Source organism: Meriones unguiculatus, chromosome 6 (assembly GCF_030254825.1).
Source record: "Meriones unguiculatus strain TT.TT164.6M chromosome 6, Bangor_MerUng_6.1, whole genome shotgun sequence".
In the NCBI taxonomy this organism is placed as follows: domain Eukaryota; kingdom Metazoa; phylum Chordata; class Mammalia; order Rodentia; family Muridae; genus Meriones; species Meriones unguiculatus.
In genome coordinates, this window is record NC_083354.1 from 72,913,184 (window position 1) to 72,933,674 (window position 20,491).

General features: G+C 38.7%; 1 protein-coding gene across 3 annotated transcripts in view; it reads right to left on the reverse strand.

Annotated features, from left to right (window-relative positions):
* Bdp1 (B double prime 1, subunit of RNA polymerase III transcription initiation factor IIIB) overlaps nt 1-20,491 on the reverse strand; it is a 99,848-nt gene that overhangs the window by 77,415 nt on the left and 1,942 nt on the right. For 2 of the 3 annotated variants that reach the window (XM_021661917.2, XM_021661915.2), the window contains exons 2-7: nt 17,784-18,060; nt 16,497-16,606; nt 12,856-12,915; nt 8,222-8,353; nt 6,238-6,371; nt 2,976-3,070 (exon numbers count right to left, since the gene is read on the reverse strand). In XM_021661917.2, the coding sequence (XP_021517592.1) occupies nt 2,976-3,070; nt 6,238-6,371; nt 8,222-8,353; nt 12,856-12,915; nt 16,497-16,606; nt 17,784-18,060 (808 nt within the window). The remainder of the gene's footprint in view (nt 1-2,975; nt 3,071-6,237; nt 6,372-8,221; nt 8,354-12,855; nt 12,916-16,496; nt 16,607-17,783; nt 18,061-20,491) is intronic. The other variant, XM_021661916.2, reaches the window with a different exon arrangement.

Here is a 20,491-nt window from a genome sequence, read left to right on the forward strand (position 1 = left end):
CAGGACTACACACACACACTCATAAACACACACATGCTAAATAGGTTATAACTTAAAAACAACTGACCACCACACAGTGAAAGCCTAGTCAATTAGGCTTACACTAACTTTATCAACCTAAAAAATTCCTAACACTATACTTAATAATATATATGTTACATAAGATTTTTATTTGTTTGCTTGTTTGTTTATTTATTTATTTATTTATTTATTTATTTGCAGCAAGGACTAATGTATTCCAGTGTGGCCTCAAACTCACTTTGCAACTCAAAGATAACCTGAATTCCTCATCTTTCTCTCCAGACACACACCACCATGGCCCACATTCTGCATGGCTCCTCGGGATTCACACCCAGATATTCACGCTTGCAAGGCATGGGGTTTAGCAGCTAAGCCATCGCCCCAGACATGTTTTGTGAGTTTTGCTTATTTGTTTGTGGGCTTGTAGGGCAGGATCTCACGCAGCCAAGGCTGGTCTTCTAGAATCTCATGATTGTCCTGCCATCTCGAGTGCTAAAATTATAGGCGCACACCACCATGTCGAGATTTTCACAAAGTTTTTTTTTTTACTTTTATAAATTGTATAAACATTTAAATATTTTTAAATAAGATTATTTTTTAGAGTTAATAAGCACCTAGAGAAAGATTAATCAGCGAAGTGAGGAGGATCACAAATTGGAAGCCATCCTAGTTTACAAAATGAAACCCTGTCTCAAAACATCATGAATAGAAACAAATTTAAAGTAGATGAGTGGTGGAGAAAAAAGAAAGCAAATCAGAGAGCTATCACTACAGATCCTAAAAATGTTAAAATAACAGTTAGAAATTGTTACAGACATGATCTCCACAGCTTAGCATCAAAACTGACACAAGAATCTCTTCCCTTCTCCTCCCCCCACCAAGACATGATTTCTCTGTGTAACAGCCCTACCTGTCCTGGCATTCTCTCCACATTCCATTGACCAGGCTAGCCTCAAACTCAGAGAGATTCACCTGCCTCTGTCTCCTAAGTGCAGGGGTTAAAGGTATACGCCGCCACCATGCAGCAACACAAGAATTTGTATTTGTGGAGAAAAAAAAAGAGTCTGTTTGTCCAGCCTAGCTTAAATTCCTAGGCTCCAGTGATCCTCAACCTTGTCAGAGACTGCAGGATCAATAAAGCGAAAAACCTGAATGTCTCTGTATGTATGAAACAAACAAACAAACAAACAAAAAAACCTTAATTTATAATCTAAACACTTTCACACACACAAAAAAAAAAAATTGTAAGACTCTGGCTTCACTGGTAAGTCACAAGGAGAAACAATGCTAATCTTAAATTGCTACAGCCACTGATCATTTCAGTCAACAGCACAAGGACTTTGAAAGACAATTACGGGGACCACAGTTACGGCTCAGCAATAAAACACTCAGTACCAGCATGCAGAAAAAAGAAAACAGAAAAATGTAAAACAATATCTCTCATGAACGAAGTTTTATAAAGACCTCAAGAAACTACAGTAAGAAAGCTGAAGAGATGGCCCAAGGGTTAAAAGTAGCACTACCCTTCTAGAAGACCCGGGTTCAATTTCCACAACTCACATGGTGGCTCTTAACTGTCTGTAACTCCAGTCCTAGGTGAGCCAATGCCCTCTCTGGTTTCCACGAACACGAGGCACACATGTAGTTCAGAGACATACAAACAGGCAAAACACCCATACACATAAAACAAATAAAAATAATTTCAAAAATTAAAAAAAGAAAGACAAGGTAGCAAAGCTCTGCAATACTCCCATGGAATTGATCCCATGAATATAAGGTTAGTTCAACATGCAGAAATCAACAACATGTACTTCACTAGTCTTAGAAACAGCACATTTTCACTTTTCTACACTTTACCCAAAGACCTGCTGGAATTACACTAGCCTTTCAAGGGAAGAATTCAAATGTTTTCTGAGAGAAATACTTCAGTGACAAACATTATTAATCAATCAGATTATTAGAGAGTTCTTCCTCTAACCAAGTTTTAGCCTTCACAGAACTTTAATATTGTTTAGAACAGAAAGAATACAAGCAGGAACTGGGCCAGGTAGAGTATGCTTTTAATCCCAGCGCTGAGAGGCAGGTCAATCTCTTGAGTTTGAAGGCGGCCTGGTCTAAAGAATGAGTTCATGGACAGCCAGAGCTCCACACAGAAATTCTATCTAGAATAAATGAATGATGAATAAATGAATGAATCCAAGCAGGCTCCTAGCCTCTTGCAGCAATGCAGCAAGACCACATCACTACACTACAGGATGCCCACTACATAATCTTCACAGGCAATCAAGTCTGATCTACCTTAAGGACACCCTAACTTTATTCTTTCTGATTGGTTACTTTCAGTTATATAGCAAACATGGTGATATGGGAAATAAAGGGAAAGAGATAGGGTTGGATCCTAAATCTCTCTTTATTAACTGGGATTGCACTATGGCAACACAGTATGACGGAGCCTAAGTACTTTCCAACCAGGAAAACTATACACTTTCTAAGCAACAATGCAAAGCTCATTCCCTCAGACACAGTACATCTCTGACATCACTTGAGCTGTTTACAAGGTTAGTGGTCACACACAAAGCAAATGAGGACAAAGATAACAATAGTCAGTTCAGTGATAGATAACTCAGTACTTTTCATATCATTCTAGAAAATCTAAAAAATACTTAATAATAATAAAGCTACATTTACTCTAAGTATTCTGATACATTTACCTTCTCTTTTCACTAATTCTTAATTTCAGTATCTTTATAAGTAGTTCTCAAATATATTTTAGAAGTTCAGGAATAATTATACAAAAATTGAGAAATATTATGAAAGTTAATGTCACATACATACATACACACAAAAATAATAACAGAGAACAAATGACTGTGAATTAAGTTAAAAGAAAAAACTAAAATAATTTTTTTTTTACTTTCTCTAACCAATAAATGTTACAGGTAGGTATACTTTACCTTAATTTCTATCCTTGCTCTATGAGGGAAAAGTTGTCCAATCATAGAAAAGTCAGTTCCTACCATGCTGATGGCTAAAAAAAACATATCTGTTTCTGTAACAAGAAAAGATTAACAAAAATTAATTTTCTGTTCAGATAAAATAACCTAAGTTAGTTATATAAAACTATATATAAAAATTTAGATTAGTTAGAATATGTTATACAGTACTTAATTTTATCGAAAAGGAACTCAAATGGTAAAAGATTAAAATAAACAAACCATCCCTCCCCCACTGGTAAATGTGGTTGTACATTCTATAACCCCAGAACTAGGAGGCTATGGTATCAAGAACTGCTATGAGCTCCAGGACTTCTGATGTGAGTGGTGCAAGATTCTAAGCCTGAGTTCTGCATCAGTCATGGGACATGAGCCATAGCTTGTGACAGGACAGACTTCCTGGTAGTACCTTGCCCCAGGTAAGACCTTTGAGTTGGTCTGGACTCATCACCCCTGACTCTTGTTCTACACCTCACAGGAACACCTAAAAGGTGAAGAAGGAGAGACAACTAAAAAGTTCATACCTCCATTCCAAATGGCCCTACAAGCTTCATCATAGGCACCTGCTCGGACACAGAGCCACCCAAACCAGGTATTAAATAAAACAAGACAAAAGGGTCTCTGAAAATAACAAGTTTATGGAACTATGTAGATGTTAGCCAGAAATGAAGTCCTGGGACAGATTCCCACAGCTACCAGCAACACAATGAAAAGCACTTGAAGGGAATAACCAACCAATAGGTGGTCTGACTTAAGGCCCACTCTGTGAGATGGAATCCCTATCCAACACTGCTTCAATGACCATGAACCTGAGACTAGACAGCCCAGGGACCTAGGGCAAAAAAAAATACTGATCTAAAAGAAAAAAAAAAAAAAAAAAACATAATAGTGATAAAATGACTCCTTAGTCTGGTATGCTCATAAATCATTTCCTTGCTCAGCCATCATCAGCAGGTAGGAACAAATACAGAGACCCACAGCCACACATTAATCAGAGAGTGAAAGATCTTGGAACACTCAGCCCTAAAATCCCTCCCCTCAGGGATCAGGGAACCCCTCAAAAGACTAGGCAGAAATATTTTAAGAGCCTAGGGCTGGAGAGATGACTCATCCCTTAATGGCTAGGCTTAAAACCATACATAGAAGAGTGTAAAAGCCAGAGTGGATGGAGGACACTGAGAAAATAAGGCCCTCTAAATCAAAGTGAGCAAAACTCATGTGAACTCAGAGACACTGAAACAGCATGCACAGGTCTGCACTAGATCCTCTGTACTTATAGTATGGCTTCAGTTTGTGTTTTTATGGGATGCCTGAGCACGAAAACAAGTAGGTCTCTGACTCTGGTGCCCTCTCTTGAGCTCTTTTCCTTCTGTTGGTCTGTCTTGTCCAACTGTGATGTGACAGTTTTTGTTTATCTTATTATATTTTGTTATATATTTAAAAATGAATGAATGCAAACATAGCTACTAGGGTAGAGGTTAACAACAGAACTGTCATTTATACTGCTCGGAGAGGAACAAGCAGTTTTCTCCACGGGGTATATCAACCCTTCCAGGGCAGATCTCATGTTCAGGAATAGTGGACCAACAAGTAATGGACGCTGCAAGTTTGCGTGTGCTTTTATTTGGTTACAATTTGGTTGGCTGTTTTCTTTTGTTTTCCATTTTGAATGACGTATTTTACTTTTGGGAGTTTTGTTATATTGGATTTTTGTTTATTTTTTTCAGAGTTGAAGGGGAGGAAGGAGGAGAAGATCTGGACAAATTTGGAGAAAGGGAAGAATACGATCAAAATATATTTAAATTTAAATAATAAAACACAACCAGGCTCAATGGTACACACTTGTAATCCTAGCACTCCAGAGGCAAAGATAGGTGAATCTCTGTGGGTTCAAGGCCAGCCTGGTCTACAAAGCAAGTCCAGGATAGCCAAGGCTATACAGAGAAACTCTGTCTAACAAACTCTGTCTAATTCTGACAAACAAAAATAAAAAATAAATAAATAAATTTTTAAAAAACTTGAAAATAGATGCTGGACTTATTGCTATTAAACAAATGTATATTACTATAAAGAAGTATTCTGGATACTAGATTTCTGTAAGCTAATAAAACTTACAAAATTATTGGCAAAGCTGTGAGAAAATAACATTTTCATAGACAACTGGTAAAAATATAAACTGATGGTGCTTTTTTGTTTGGCCACCTATCAGAAATAAAATACTCAGTGAGTAGCAGAAAGAAAGAGACAAAGAGACAAGCACTTGAAACACTGCTCAGTAGCCCAAAGGGGCTGTGCTGTTTTCTAATCTATTGGGAAAGAAAAGGAGGAAGGGAGGGAGATGTGACAAGGCTAACAGAATTTACCTCAAAAAACAGAACTGGTAAAAGTTAGAGAAGCACAGATATGTTCGTTCACTTTGCCCTTTGTCATGGCATGCTTACAAACTCAATTTTTATACACTAAAAATATTTTATCCTAAAAAGTTTTTTTATACTAAAAAGAATAAGTATCATCATAAAATATGTACTGTGTAAGCTTTGCTGTTGCCATCTGCTTATTTATTTGTTTGTTTTAGGTTAAGATTCTTTTCATAGCAGACTGGCCTCAAACTCACCTTGCTCCTGCCTAAGCCTCTTCAATGCTTGCATTATAGGCATGTTCCTTTACTGCTGGGGAATGCCTGCACAAAGTTTATTACACAATTTTTTCAAGGAAAACACTGCAATGATTAGAGACACTAGAAACAGAATGATCTACTGGCATAAATGGTTAGTGCTTACACAGAAACAATGTCAATTATTCACTTAAATGATGTTTCTTTGAGAAAGATGATGATTCCAGGCAATATGATCAAAATGCTAATTCTTTTTGTTTGTTTGTTTGTTTCTCAAGACAGGTTTTCTCTATGTAGCCCTGGCTCTCCTGGACTAGCTTTGTAGACCAGGTTGGCCTTGAACTCAACAGAGATCCACCTGCCTCTGCCTCCTGAGTGCTGGGATTACAGGTATACACCAGTACACATGGTGAAAATGCTAACTCTTAAAATAATTTCTAGGGTAAAGTCAAAGATAGAGTAGGGGGAGGAGAGGAACCAAGAAAATTAACTGGCTGGAAAACAACATGACAGTTTACATTTCATTTACAAGAAGTCTGACATAAGTCAGAAACCTAAAACAGTTCACTTCACCAGAACAGCGAAGAGCCTTTAACGAGCACTAGTTACCTTTGTTTGACCATGGTTTCGAGTAGTAATTCTTCCTAAAGCTGGAGTAAGTAGTTGTCGAGCCACGCTCAAATATAGGATCATTTTCCTCAACAACACAGGGACCTTTTGTTCTCAAAACTTCTACAGTTAAACTGAAAAAAAGACATTTTCAAATATAATCACACTGAAAACAAGTATGAAAAACAATAGTAGATGAGATTTAACTGTCTATAGTCCAAAATTTACCAGAACAGTAATATCAGAAATATAACATATATTTGAAAAAAAGATACATAAATTTGAAATGTATATTTTCCCAATATGACTCCTAAGGGGCAGAAATGAATGCCAACCTGTTTTTAATATTACAGCATTTTTAAAATATCTTTGGCCTACCTAAAAAAGAACTGTTGTATTGCCTTTTTTTGTCTGTCTGTCTTTTTGTAGACCAGGCTTTCTGTTGTCCAGGCTAGCCTTAAGTTTCCTCTTCAAAGCTGAAGATAGCCTTGAATTACCTATGTCTACTTCCTGAGTGCTGAGACTGTAGCCATGTGCATCCCACCTGGTTTTGTTTTTTTATTTCTAAATATCTCCTGGGCTAATAGCTCTTCATCAATGACATGTCAAATTAGCATCAAAAAGAAAAACTTATCAGCATTGCGTTTATATTTATTATAGTCAAATTTAAAGATGAAGAGATTAGTCAGTCAGCAGTTAAGAATTGCTTGATGTTCCTAATTAGTGTTACATCAACCATTATCTGACCTATAGATCATTATAATGACTTATAGATCAATGAAGCCCTCATCTGAGAAACATCTATTTGTAGTAACTGATGATTAACACAGACCCACAAGCCAAAGTGCAGAGAAGAGGACAACAACATATTAACGCTAAGTGGAACATACATAACACATACCCGCGCCCAAGCCCAAGAACCACTATGGAAGAGAGGGTGGAAAGAGTGTGAGAGCCTGGATGACTACAAGAAAACTAGCAAGGTAGCAGCTGCACGTAGGAACTCACAGTGACTGTTACCGCATGCATAAAACCTTTGCAAGCCTAAGCTAGACCAAATCTCAGCATGCAGGGGGGAGATGAGCACCTGTGTAGCAATAGAAACTGACAGCTGCTGGGAGGGAAAAGGAGAGACAGTTTCTCCAAGATTATATCTCCTAATAAGTGGACCATGCTCCAGTGAAGCATCACATATCCAAAAATATTTGGGTAGCACTCACTGGTCTTGAAGGGTTTAAAAAAAAAAAAAAGACACAAAGGAAGAAGTGGATTGGATCTGGAAACAGAATCAAACATGTGGTACAAAATTTAAAACTCTTAATTGAAATTATATATATATTTATATAAAACAGGGCTTGCTGCTCTTCCAGAAGACCTATATTCAGCACCCACAGCAGACAGCTCACAACCACATATAACTCACGGTCCTTCAGATCGTCCATTAGGAATACAGAGCAAAATTAGAAAATAGAGTGAGGTATGCTAATGCAAGCATTTATTCCTAGCACTCTGGAGGCAGAGAAAGGTGGATTCCTGGAAGTTCTAGGTCAACCTGGTCTACAAAGTAAGTCCCAGGCCAGCCAGGGCTAGCTGGCAGTGAGAGACCCTATCTCAAAAGACTCAAAAACCAAAATTAATAAATAATATGAAAAACCTAAATACCAACTTCAAGTTAATCCCAGAAATCTCCCCCCAGTGGACACCAGCACACAGCTGGTTCAGCAGCTGGACTGGATTAGGAGCACAATGATGGGTAAAACAAAGTTAGGTAGACAGAGAGAGGACAGTGATACCAACTCATGTAAAACATGCTAAAATTACAATTAATTTAGTCCACTTCTCTGTTTAAAATACTCACGATGCAAATATATACAGTAGGGTTGGTTAAAGTTATACTAACAGATTTAAAAAGAACCTTTCCTTAGACAAAGCACATCTGTTCTAGACCATCACATCCTACCTTCCCTCCATTTCCTTAACTCACCTTTCTTCATCTAAAATAATAGAACCATCTTCTGCCACTTTTACTCGAGGAACCAGCAGGGGCCCATCATCCGCCTCCTCTTCCACTTCTTCATTATCATCAGCATCATGAGTGCTCTGATTTTCTTGCCTACTAAATATAAAAACAGTTAAGTAACTTAGCAACAATACATAATATTTCCTGAGTGGTATGAATTCAAAGCAAATTATTAAAAAAGCCAACATCCCAACTATTTAAAACTTTCCCTATAGCTTGACTGAAGATACAACATGACTCGGTTGACGCGCTAGGTGTGGTGGTGCACAATGTACTCTTGGCACTACGGAGATCAGTGCAAAGGACCAGGAGTTCTAGGTCAATGTGAACTTGACATTAAGACCCTGACTCAAAATAAATGGATGGATGTGTAGATGGACAGACGGACACATGAGAGGGGTATAAGGTTTTCTTTCAAATTTTATTTGGTAGCTTTCTGTTTGTTTGGTCGGTTTGGTTTTCGAGACAGGGATTCACTGTGTAGCCCTGGCTGTCCTGCAGCTCCCTCTATAAACCAGGTTGGCCTCGAACTCACAGAGCTCTTCCTGCCTCTGCCATCTTGAGTGCTAGGATTAAAGGCATATGCCATCGCCAGCTGGATATTTGTTAGCATTTAATAAGGAATCTTAAAAAATAACAATACGGAATCTTTACTCTCTTTTAAAATAAACCAATGGTATCAGACATAACTTGGTTGTACATAGTATACCTTAAGTTTGAGGCCAATAAAAGAAAGTAAATTATCATTCTACCTTAATAGAGTACCAAATAAATCAGTTACAACAGAATGAACAAAAACCTTTATGCTTACTTTCCAGATAACTTCGTTTCTGAACAGTCCTACAAAGTTAGCAGTGGTATGCTCACCTGAGACTTAAGAGAATCATCCCTCTGGACTGCAGAACAGAAAAAAACAGAACTAAAAGGCAAGCTAAATTTTTCTTTGTGTATCTTTTTGAAAGCTATTTTTATTTTTGTTATTTTATGTGTATGAGTGTTTTGTCTGCATGTATGCCTGCACACTCTGTGCATGCCTGGTGCAGTGGGAAGCCCAGAAGAACTGGAGCTACAGATGGTTATAAGACACCACCTTAGTGTTAACAATGGAACCCGGGTCCTCTGGAAGAGCAGCCAGCTCTCTTAACTGCAGAGCCACCTCTTCAGCTCCATATCTCTTAACTTATACAGAAACACAGGAAACTGTGGAGACTACTGAAACTATATGACATTTCAACTGATGAAAACGGTATGGGCTGGGCAGTGGTGGCACACACCTCTAATCCCAGCCTTTACTCCCAGCACTAGGGAGGCAGAGGGAGGTGGATCTCAGTGAATTCCAGGCCAGCCTGGTCTACAGAGTCCAGGAGCCAAGGCTACACAGAGAAACCCTGTCTCAGTAAAATAAGAAATAAACAAAAACCATAGCATGATGTTTAAATCAGGCTAAACATTTTTATCTTGTCAAATGTTTCTCATTTTATGATAAAAACATGCAAAATCTATTTTTCTAGCTTTCTGAAATATACATACTAGCATATCTTTTTTTTAGTTTTGCTTTATTTTCTTAGGTCTATGAGGCAGGCTCTTGCTATGAAGTCCTAACTAGTCTGGTATTCTTCATGGAGCCCTGCTAACCTCAAACTCAACCTCTCAGCTGCTGGGATTACAGAGGTACACTACCATGTCCAACGCTCAGATACCCAGTAGTCGAATGAGCAAAAGCCCATCAGAACGTCTTCCTTCCAGCCAGTTATAAATGTTTTTCAAAAAAAGAACAAAAATGAATCCAAATCTTACTTTCTACTACACAGTCTGCTTAATATTTACTGAAGCATACATAAATTATAAATCTGAAACGATATATTTAAATACTGGTGAGCAGGAAAGATGGCTCAGTGGATTAAGGCACTTGTCACAAAGCCTGATGACCTGTGTCTAATCTCCAGAGTGCACACTGACTACCACTGTTGGTATAATGTTCTTTTGAAATGTATACACTTTACCCCTGTTCATTCAAATGATGATTTCTCTACCCACTCTCTGATTTCAATCCAGACATTGCATTGTGATACTTATTCTAAGCATCACCTGTCTCAATTTTGTGTAAACATGCCAAAATAAAGCAACTAGCCACAATGTTGAGCAATAGAAAGGAAGCAGGAAGAGAAAGAGAAGCCAGAGGACAGGAAAAGAGTAGGAGGAGAGGGGCAGACAGAGCTGGCAGGAACAGAGGCAGGAGAGAGATCTTGGAATGACTTGGAGAATGAACCAGACCTAAGATTTCACAAAAAGCAAGTATAATGGGTAAAATCTAAATGTTAGAAACTATGAGGGCTTGGAGGTTTAAGAGGGAGTAATTATTGCCTAGCATTGTGTTCCAGGTTAACTAAATAAACCCAGTCTCTATGTGGTGATTTGGGTATAGAGCTGTTTAGGACTAACAGCAGCTCTACCAGAAGATATATCAATAGTAAATATTAATCATCGCTTACAACAAACTCACGTCCACACACTCACCATGGTATGCATGTGCCCACACACGTACATACAAATACACACTGCATAATCAATAAATCTACTGTAATAAAAAAAAGGTGTTATTTTCAATGGTAACATTTGTTGCTGGGTGGGGGGAACCACACAGACTTTTAAACCACAAAGAAGCAAAAGTGGAAAGAGTTTTTCAATATTCATTCCTTTTGAATTTTTTACCACATAAAGCTACTTTTTTTTTTTTTTTTTTTTTTTTAACCACAAACAACTCTTAATTTCCTGGGCATAGTGGTACATTCTTTTAATCCTAGCACTTAGAGCTAGAGGAGGCTGAGCTCTGTAAATTCAAGGCCCAGTCTGATCTACATACAAAGTTCTAGAGCAGTCAATGCTAAATAGTAAGACCTTGTCTCAAAATAAAACAAAACCTTCTCAATTTCAACATCTTTTATTTAAAACTCAGAAGGCCAGTGAGATGGCTCAACGGTAAAGAAAGCCACTTGTCAAGCCTGACAACCTGTTTTCAATACATGGAGCCCACATGTTGGAAAAGAACTAACTCTCGAGCTGTTTGTCCTATGCTCTCTACAAACTATGGCACTCCAATGTACTCACAGGCACATATACACATATGTGAATCATGATTTACATATGTAAATAATACTTAAGTAAATCAATTACATATATATCACACATACTATTGACCTTTCATTCTGAAAGGATGAAACTGTGCGTGCGTGTATAGTTCAGAAACAGGTTCTCCCTAAGTAGTTGTTGTATGGTAATTTCCTCTAAAATATAACCTTCTATCTGAGTGAGAAGCTTAAGACACTGGATGTTCCTACAGAGAAGCTTGTTAAGCTCAGGAACTAACAACTCAAAGACTTCAAAAGTCCCTGAAACTGACCAGATACACTAGATTTTCCCACCCCACATGCATATAAGCAGGAAAGACTACTGAGAGACACTCAGACAAGCCAAGCTACCTAGATGAGTCTCAGACAACTGAGCTATGCTATCTAAAGACACTCTCCAACCTGCTGAACTGCCTCCTTGCTGTGCAGTGCCAGGTACCCATCTTTCACAAGCCATCCCCCATACTGGGATGGGATTTGGTGATTCAGCTGTCTTTAAGCAACTTCTCACTCATATTCCTAATAATTAACACCCATAAAACGCATGTTTCACAGAACAGTGGTAGTGCACATCTTTAATGCCAGCACTTGGGAGACAGGGGCAGATGGATCTCTATGAGTTCAAGACCAGTCTGGTCTACAGAGTAAATTTCAAGACAACCAGGACTACATAGAGCAACTCTGTCTCAAAAAAAAATAAACTTAAAACAAAGAAAAAAACAAAACAAAACAAAACAACAACAAAACTTATTGTTGTTTTGCCAAGTTGGGCTTTTGTAATATTGGTCTTATTGGTCTGTCATCAGTCCCCTATCTAGGATGAGTAGACATTTATTCTCATCTCTCCAGAAATAACGTTACATCTCAGTAGTCCAGGCCAGCCTTGAACTTCCTGCCTCAGCTTCTCAAGTGCTGACAGTAGACACATGAGTTACCATGCCCAGCTGGAGCTTCCTCTTCTTCTTCTTTTTTAGACAGGGTTATTCTATATAACCCCAGCTGTCCTAAGGGCTTCTAATTTTAAATGAGTATTTTTAAGAACCAGTCAAAAGTTCAGAGAGCTCCCTTTGAGGGACAGGGGTAGGAGGTCTTCAGTGGGTAAACTGCTTGCCCACAAGCGTGAGGAATGGAGTCTGAATCCTCAAACCCCAAAAGATGGGCAGGCCTTGCAGCTAGCACTCAAAAAGCATAGACAAGGGATTTCAGAGGCCAGCTGACTAGACAGACAAGCCAAAATCACGAAGAGCCCATGCCTCATTAAATAAAGAGAAGGACAACTGAAGACAAACACATGTGCCTATGCAAGACACACACACGAACACCAAATGTACACACATGCAACAAGAAAGAAAGAAAGAAAGAAAGAAAGAAAGAAAGAAAGAGGGAGGGAGGGAGGGAGGGAGGGAGGGAGGGAGGGAGGGAGGGAAAAAAAAAAGAACCACGCTGAAAAGAGTAAGGCAGGATGCTCACTCTCTCGCCGGGGTGGGCGCCAAGGATTTCTCAGTTTTCTTTTCTTGTTCCACTGAAGAACTGTTAAGTAGAAATAAAAGAATACTTTTTAATAAGTTGATATTTTATCAAGTCTATAGAAAGTAAAAAAATTACCGTAGCTTCCATTTTTAATACATTGCAGCATTTCATTAATAGTGTTCAGCAATCATCTTTTCACTTGTGTCCAGAAAACTAGAACAGTGAACGCTGAGGACGAGCTTGATTCCCAGCCAAAAACAAATAATAGGAAGAATTTTTCACTGAAAAACTCATCAAGTACCAGTAATCTGCTGGGCCCAATCAGAAATGTTTTACCCTCTAATTCATTAGTGAAGAGAGACTCTCAGGCCTGGGAAATAAAACAAGCTAGGTGGTTCATCTCCAGACCTTCCTTCAAGAAGGCCAAAGACCTGGTGAACTTAAAAGAGGCCTATCCTAGGGAATTCCAAGATGGCAGCGACCAGTGTGTACTGAATCTAAGGGGCAGTGAGTAAACAAGCAGCTGAATCCAAAACTCTGACTTTGGTGCTTCCTGAAGTGGAAGGTTTATCTAGGGAGTTGGGGATGACTGGATCCAGGCCCCCCAGGGCTGTCTCCCAGGTCCAAGAGTCACGAACTGTGAGCCCTGTCCTCTCCACATACTCGAGAGAGTGCAGGACCCCAGGTCCAGGGACCCTCCGCTCCAGCACACAGACATTGGATCCCTCTCACTCCCACAACCACAGTGTCTGGATTCCTGGGACAGCATCCCAACCTCCAAACCACAGTTCTACTGGTCCCCCTGTGGACCATGTGGCTCTGATCCAGGATCTAAGAGGGCAAAGTGCAGGTGAGTCTGAGTCCCAGGAGTGTATTGTCTGATAGGCCTGTGAGCTGCAGCTCAGCAGCCTTCTGAGGCACTGGATCCTCTGCAATTACCACCCGAGGTTGATGCCACCCCCTTTCCACCTAAAACACCTGCGGCCCCTCAACTACTGACTGAGAAGCCCGTGTCCCTACCATTCAAGGCACCTGTGCCCATGCCCTGCCTTCTGAAACACCCTGCAGCATGGCTGCATATAAAACACCAACACTCTTTCAGTGTTCCCCTGAACACCTCTCATCATCCTGAAGACTACTTCCGACACCAGAGATGGACAGATCCAGTCTTAGGCACAGGTTCAAGGAATAAACAGCCAAGTATATGGACAACCAGATGGTTAAAGGCCAGCATAAGAACACAATCAACAAAACCCAGGACATCATAGCTCCACCAGAAGACCCCCCGATATTCTAAAGAGCAGCCAGAACACAAGAAAATGACCTTAAATCTATGATTATGCAGTTATTAGAGACATATAAAGAAGAAACAAACTAATCTCTCAAAGAAATACAGGAAAATACAACCAAACAGAGGCCATCAAGGACAGAAAGGAGATCACAATCAAAAAGGTGAAGGAAATGAATGAAACAGTTCAAGACCTAAAAACAGAATTAGAATCAATAAAGAAAACACAAACCGAAAAAACTCTGGAGATGGAAAACTTAGAAAAGAGATCAGGAACCACAGAGGTAAGTATCACCAACAAAATACAAGAGGTGGAGGAGAGAATCTCAGGCATTGGAAATACAATTGAAGAAATTGTTACATCTCTCAAAGAAAATATTAAGATGGAAAAATTCCTGACACAAAACATCTAAGAAATCAAGAACACCATAAAAAGATGAAACCTACGAAGAATAAGAAGAAACGAAAAAGAAGATTCCAGACTCCAAGGTCCAGAAAATATTTTCAAGAAAATCACAGAAGAAAATTTCCCCAACCTCAAGAGATGCCCTTAAACATACCACAGGCTTACAGAACACCAAATAGACTAGACTAGAAGAGAAATTCCTCCCACCACATAATAATTAAAACACTAAATCTACAGAACAAAGAAAAAAATATTAAGAGTGGCAAGGGAAAAAAGCCAAGTAAAATATAATGGCAGACCTATCAGAATCACACCTGATTTCTCAGTAGAGACTATGAAAGCCTATGAAGGGCCTGGGCAGATGTCATGCAGACACTAAGAGAACACAGATGCCAACCTAGACTACCATACCCAGCAAAACTTTCAATCACCATAAATGGAGAAAACAAGATATTCTGTGGCAAAACTAAATTTAAAAAATATCTATGTACCAACCCAGCCCTACAGAAGATACTAAAAGAAAAACTCCAACCCAATGAGGTCAACTACACCCAAGAAAACACAGGATATAGATAACTTCACAACAGCAAAACCAAACACACTATCACCACCAACTCTACAATAAAAGGAACTAACAATCATTGGTCACTAATATATATTAACATCAATGGACTCAACTCTCCAATAAAAAGACACAGGCTAACAGAATGGTTACGGAAACAGGATCCAACATTCTACTGCATTCAAGAAACATACCTCGGCAACAAAGATAGACACTACCTCAGAGTAAAGGGCTGGAAAAAGGTTTTCCAAGTAAACAGACCCAAGAAGCAAGCTGAAGTAGCCACCCAAACATCTAATAAAATAGACTTTCAACCAAAATTAATTCCCCATCAAAAGAGACGGGGAAGAACACTTCATTCTCATCAAAGAAAAAAATCCACCAAGAGGACATCACAATCCTGAACATCTATGCCCCAATACAAGGGTACCTGCATTTGTAAAAGAAACATTATTAAAATTTAAATCACACATTGATTCCAACACATTAATAGTGGGAGATTTCAATACCCACTCTCACCAATGGACAGATCATCAAGACAGAAGCTAAACAGAGAAATAATGAAGCTAACAGAGGTTATGAATCACATGAACTAGATTTCTACAGAACTTTTTACCCAAACACAAAAGAATATACCTTTTTCTCAGCACCTCACTGAACCTTCTCCAAAACTGACCATATAGTCGGTCACAAAACAAACCTCAACCAGCACATGAAAATTGAATTAACCCATTGTTCTTTATCAGATCACCATGGATTAAAGCTAAGAAATAAGGGAGAGGGAAGGAGAGGAGGGAGGGACCTGTGACCAAGATGTACATTGAATTAGTTCCAAAAAAACAGGCCTATCCTAAAGAATATGCTAATTCTACCTGCTACACACTAAAACCACAACTAGCAGATTTATAAGACATCTGCCCTCTACCTCAGGCTAACTTTAATTAAAGAATTAAAGCTTTGTTCATGAAAGACTTATTATTCAAACTGCTATTTACTAATGAAATAAAGTAAAAAAAAACAAACTACACATTCCTTTGATCACATTATAGTAAATAAGAACTAGAAATACACAATTCCCCAATGATTAAAACAATAAAGGAGCCCCTTTTAATCTTGGAGATAGAGGAAGGATATTATCATCACAGAAAGTGGTTATTCGATATAACATGACTACGAGTTCTACACGTGAGAGGCATAAGCTTAGACCCCCAGAACTAAAGGAGAAAAATGTATCTACATTCATCTTATTAGAAATTTTATCTTTTAAAGACAGCACAAATGCTATGAATTTTGCCAACAAACTTCTGAGCAACATAGAACTCTACTCTAAAAGTGTCATATTACTACATACATACCCAATGAAACAAAATATAAATTTTACTTACGTCATTGGATTGTTATCTGGCAGGTAATATATGAAGTCTCTCATGGTCATTTTTGAACGATCTGGTGGCCTCTGGCTTTCATTTGTGACGAATTTGTTTTTCCATTGTTTCTATATACAGAGATTTTATAAACAGAATAATTTCAGACACACTAAACTCAAACATACAAACCACTGTCCTGAAGTGCTTTAATATAATAATTATGCCTAATTTTAAGAAACCATTTATAACTTGAATATTATAGTCAAATAATTTTGAATACAAAAAGTAGCTTTTTGTTCATCTGTTTGTTGTTTTTTGAAGCAGAGTTTCTCTGTGTTAACAGAGTGCTGGCTGTCCTAGACTTGCTCTGTAGACCAGTCTGGCCTAGATTTCACAGAGATCCACCTGTCTCTGTCTCCTGAGTACTGGGATTCCATGTCACAGCCTATACCTTTTTTTTTTTTTTAAATGAAGGTGAATCAGAGATTTTATTAAAGATGTGTTATTATGATGTATTTTTATTCGTGTATATGCACATACATGTGGGCATGGGTATGTGTGCCTATGCACTGGCCCATGGAGGCCAGAAAAGGGCACTGAGTGTTGTACTCTAACACTTTCTACTTGCTCCTTTTAGGCAGGGGCCTGCATCTTGGCTAGAGTGGAAGCATCTTTCAGAGCTGAGATTACAGCACATAGGTGCTAGAATCTAAACTCCAGTACCAAAGATCATAAAGCAAGCACTTTTAACCACCGAGCTACCTCTCCAGTCCCTTATTTTAATTAAAGATATTTTAACGTGGGCTTCACAAGAAGATATAAAAGAAAGGCTCTTTGAAGATGATAAAACATTCCTAAGAGAGCATGGCTATGGGTTTCTCAAAAATAAGTCACCTCTTAATAGATTTTTAAAACCCAAGAAACTGAGACTAGATAAAGCCTCAGTGTATGCTCCTGTTTATTGGAGCTAGGAATGTAGCTCAAAGTTAGAGGGCACACCTCACATCTATGAGGTCTGCAGTTCAACCCCAATAGTACCAAAATAAGACTTTCTATAATTAGCTGTTTTAGGCAGGAGCAGGTGGAGCTCTGTGAGTTTGAGGACCCTCCGGCTTTGTCTACAGAGCACATTCCAGGACAGCCAGGGATACACAGAGACAAGCCCCCTAGAAAAACAAAACAAAACTAGTGAAAAGTATAAGTGAGTAAAAGGTTTTAAGATGACTATCTGGACAAATGTGGTGCGACAAGATGTGGAAGGCTGGGTCAGGAGGATGGCCTGGACCACACAGTTTACTCACTTACCTTCTCTTTTCTCAATTCTTCCTTCAACATTTGTCTCAGTTTCCGGGCTTTATATATGCGGTATCTGTCTGAACATGGCTGTTTCTCTTTCGCTGGAGTAGGACTTGGCTGTGGAGCATCGTGATTAACTGTAGATAAGGGGTGACTCTGTGAAGAAGCACTGACAGTTGGCTTAGCCAGACTTGGAGTACTTGATACTCGCTTTCTTCTCTGTGAAACAGTAGAGGGCGATTTGCTGGACTCTTCAACAGTATCTTCATCACCAGTCTTTTCATCACTATTGAAATTAAAAAGAAAAGAGAGACATCATGACTTCTTTTTTATACAATAGTATTAAAACAGTAAGTTCTTGTTAAAACAAAAAGAAATACAAACATAAAACCAATGACTTTTTCAGATTTATGTTGATTACAACAGAGTTGCAGTAAAACAATTGTTTCAAACTTTCCTGGCTGCAAGTTCTTCTATTCCTAGCACTAGGGGTGCTGAGTAGAGAAGACTGCCATGAGTCTGAGCCAGTCTGGGTTATGTAGTGAATTCGAACCTTGGTAAGCTGCCTACAGGTAAGACTGTCTCAAAACAAACGAAAAGGGACTACTAGTGAGATGGCTTAGTGGTTAAGACCTTCTATTCTTCCAGAGGACCGAAGAAAGTGCTCAGCACTGACATTAGGAGGCTCACAAACACCCGGAACTCTAGCTCCAAAGATCCTAGATCTTTCCAACTTATACAGCCACCTGAACACGTATGGCATTCACACATACACAAACACACAAACATACACAGTCTTTAAAAAACAAAATAAAAACTAAACAAACATCAATTTTTAGTATATGTAAATTCTAATAAAGGCTGTTTAATCTTTTTCAAATTTCAGTTCCTAAGCACAATCAAAAACATTAATAATATGCTGAGCACATAAGTACCAAAAAATAAAAATAAATAAAAAACAAAACTAAGTCACAGAACACAGTTTAATTAGCCAATTTCTAATAACTAGATAGCTGAGAGGTTTTGGGTATTTTTTGTTGTTGTTCTGCTACCTGTCCATAATCCCAATACTCAGGAGGTGGAGGCAGGAGGATCAGAAAGAAGTTCAAGATCTTCCTCAGCATCACAGAATTAGAAGCTAGCTTAGACTACATGAGACCCTAGCTCAAAAAGAAAAAATAAGTATCCAGTCACTTTAAATCAAATATTGGCTAGATTAGATATAAATCACTCCTAAATGGGGTTGGAGCCATGACTAAAGGTTAAGAGCACCGGCTACTCTTCCAGTAAACCTGGCTTCAATTCCCAGCACCCAGATAACAGCTCACAACCGTCTATAACTCTGGTTCCAGAGGATCCGAAGCCCTCTTCTAGTTACCATGGACACCAGGCATGCACATGGTACATAGACATACAGGATGGCAAACCACCCATATACATAAATTTTTTAAAAAGGAAAAGTAATAGCCTGGCATGGTAGTACACACCTTTGGTCGCAGCACTAGAGAGGCTGGTGGATCTCTGAGTTTGAGCCCAGCCTAGTCTACAACACGAGTTCCTGAACAGCCAGAGTTACATAGAAAAACCTTGACTAAGACAGGTGGCGGTGGCACATGCCTTTGATCCCAGCACTTAGGAGACAGAGGCAGGTGGATCTCTCTGAACTGGAAACCAGCCTAGTCTACACAGTGATTCCAGGTAACCCAGGGCTACACACAGAGAAAACCTGTCTTGAAAAAACTAAAAACAAAAAACAAAAAAAGAAAAAAAGAAACATGTCTCAAAAAAGAAAAGAAACAAGAAAAAAAAAGGGAACTAACTAGAATCAACATCTGTTTCTAATAATGCACTACAACATGGTAGGATAACTATGGCTGGCAACATTTATCATAAGAGTTATAGAAAAAGACCTGGAATGTTCTCAACACAAAGAAATAAAAAACTTTTAAGGTGATAGATTATTACTGTGACACATTGTGAATAATACTGAAATAACACATTGAACCCTATAACTATGGACAATTACTTTGTATCCACTGAAATTTTAATGTTAAAATTTCGATTGGAAAGACACTCAGTGGTTAAGAGCCCTGGCTGCTCTTCAGAGGGCCCAGGTTCAATTTCCAGCACCCACATGGCTTCATGTTTGTAACTCCAGAGAACAATACCCTCACAGCCATTCGTACAGGCAACACACCAATGCATATAAATAATGGTAACAGTACTAATAATAAATTATTAAAAAGGTAGCATAAATCAAGAATTTAAGTCTACTTATATCATATTTTATCTTTAGTTCTACATAAAAATTGACGCTGCCTTAACCTACGAAATAATCTCTCTAAAGTTTTTTAAAGTCTTTCTTAAACTAAAGAAGATAAAGCTCAATGGTAGATTGCTTCTCTAACACACACAAGACCCAGGGATTCAGTCCCTAGCACCCACTGTCTATCCAAAAGCTGTAGCTCTTAGAACAATCTAACACATGAACCACTGGCATTTGACGTTAAATGCATACCCTGTTGGTTTCTAAGAACAATGTAATACACGAATCCTTGTATTTGGTGTTAAACGCATACTCTGTTGGTTTCTATAACCAGCAAAACAAATGATCTCATCAAATAAGAGACAAGGACTAGGGATGTTGTTAAGCTGGTAGAGTGCTTGGACAGCACAGAGCCCTGGCTTTCATATCCAGCAGGGCATAAACCAGGCAT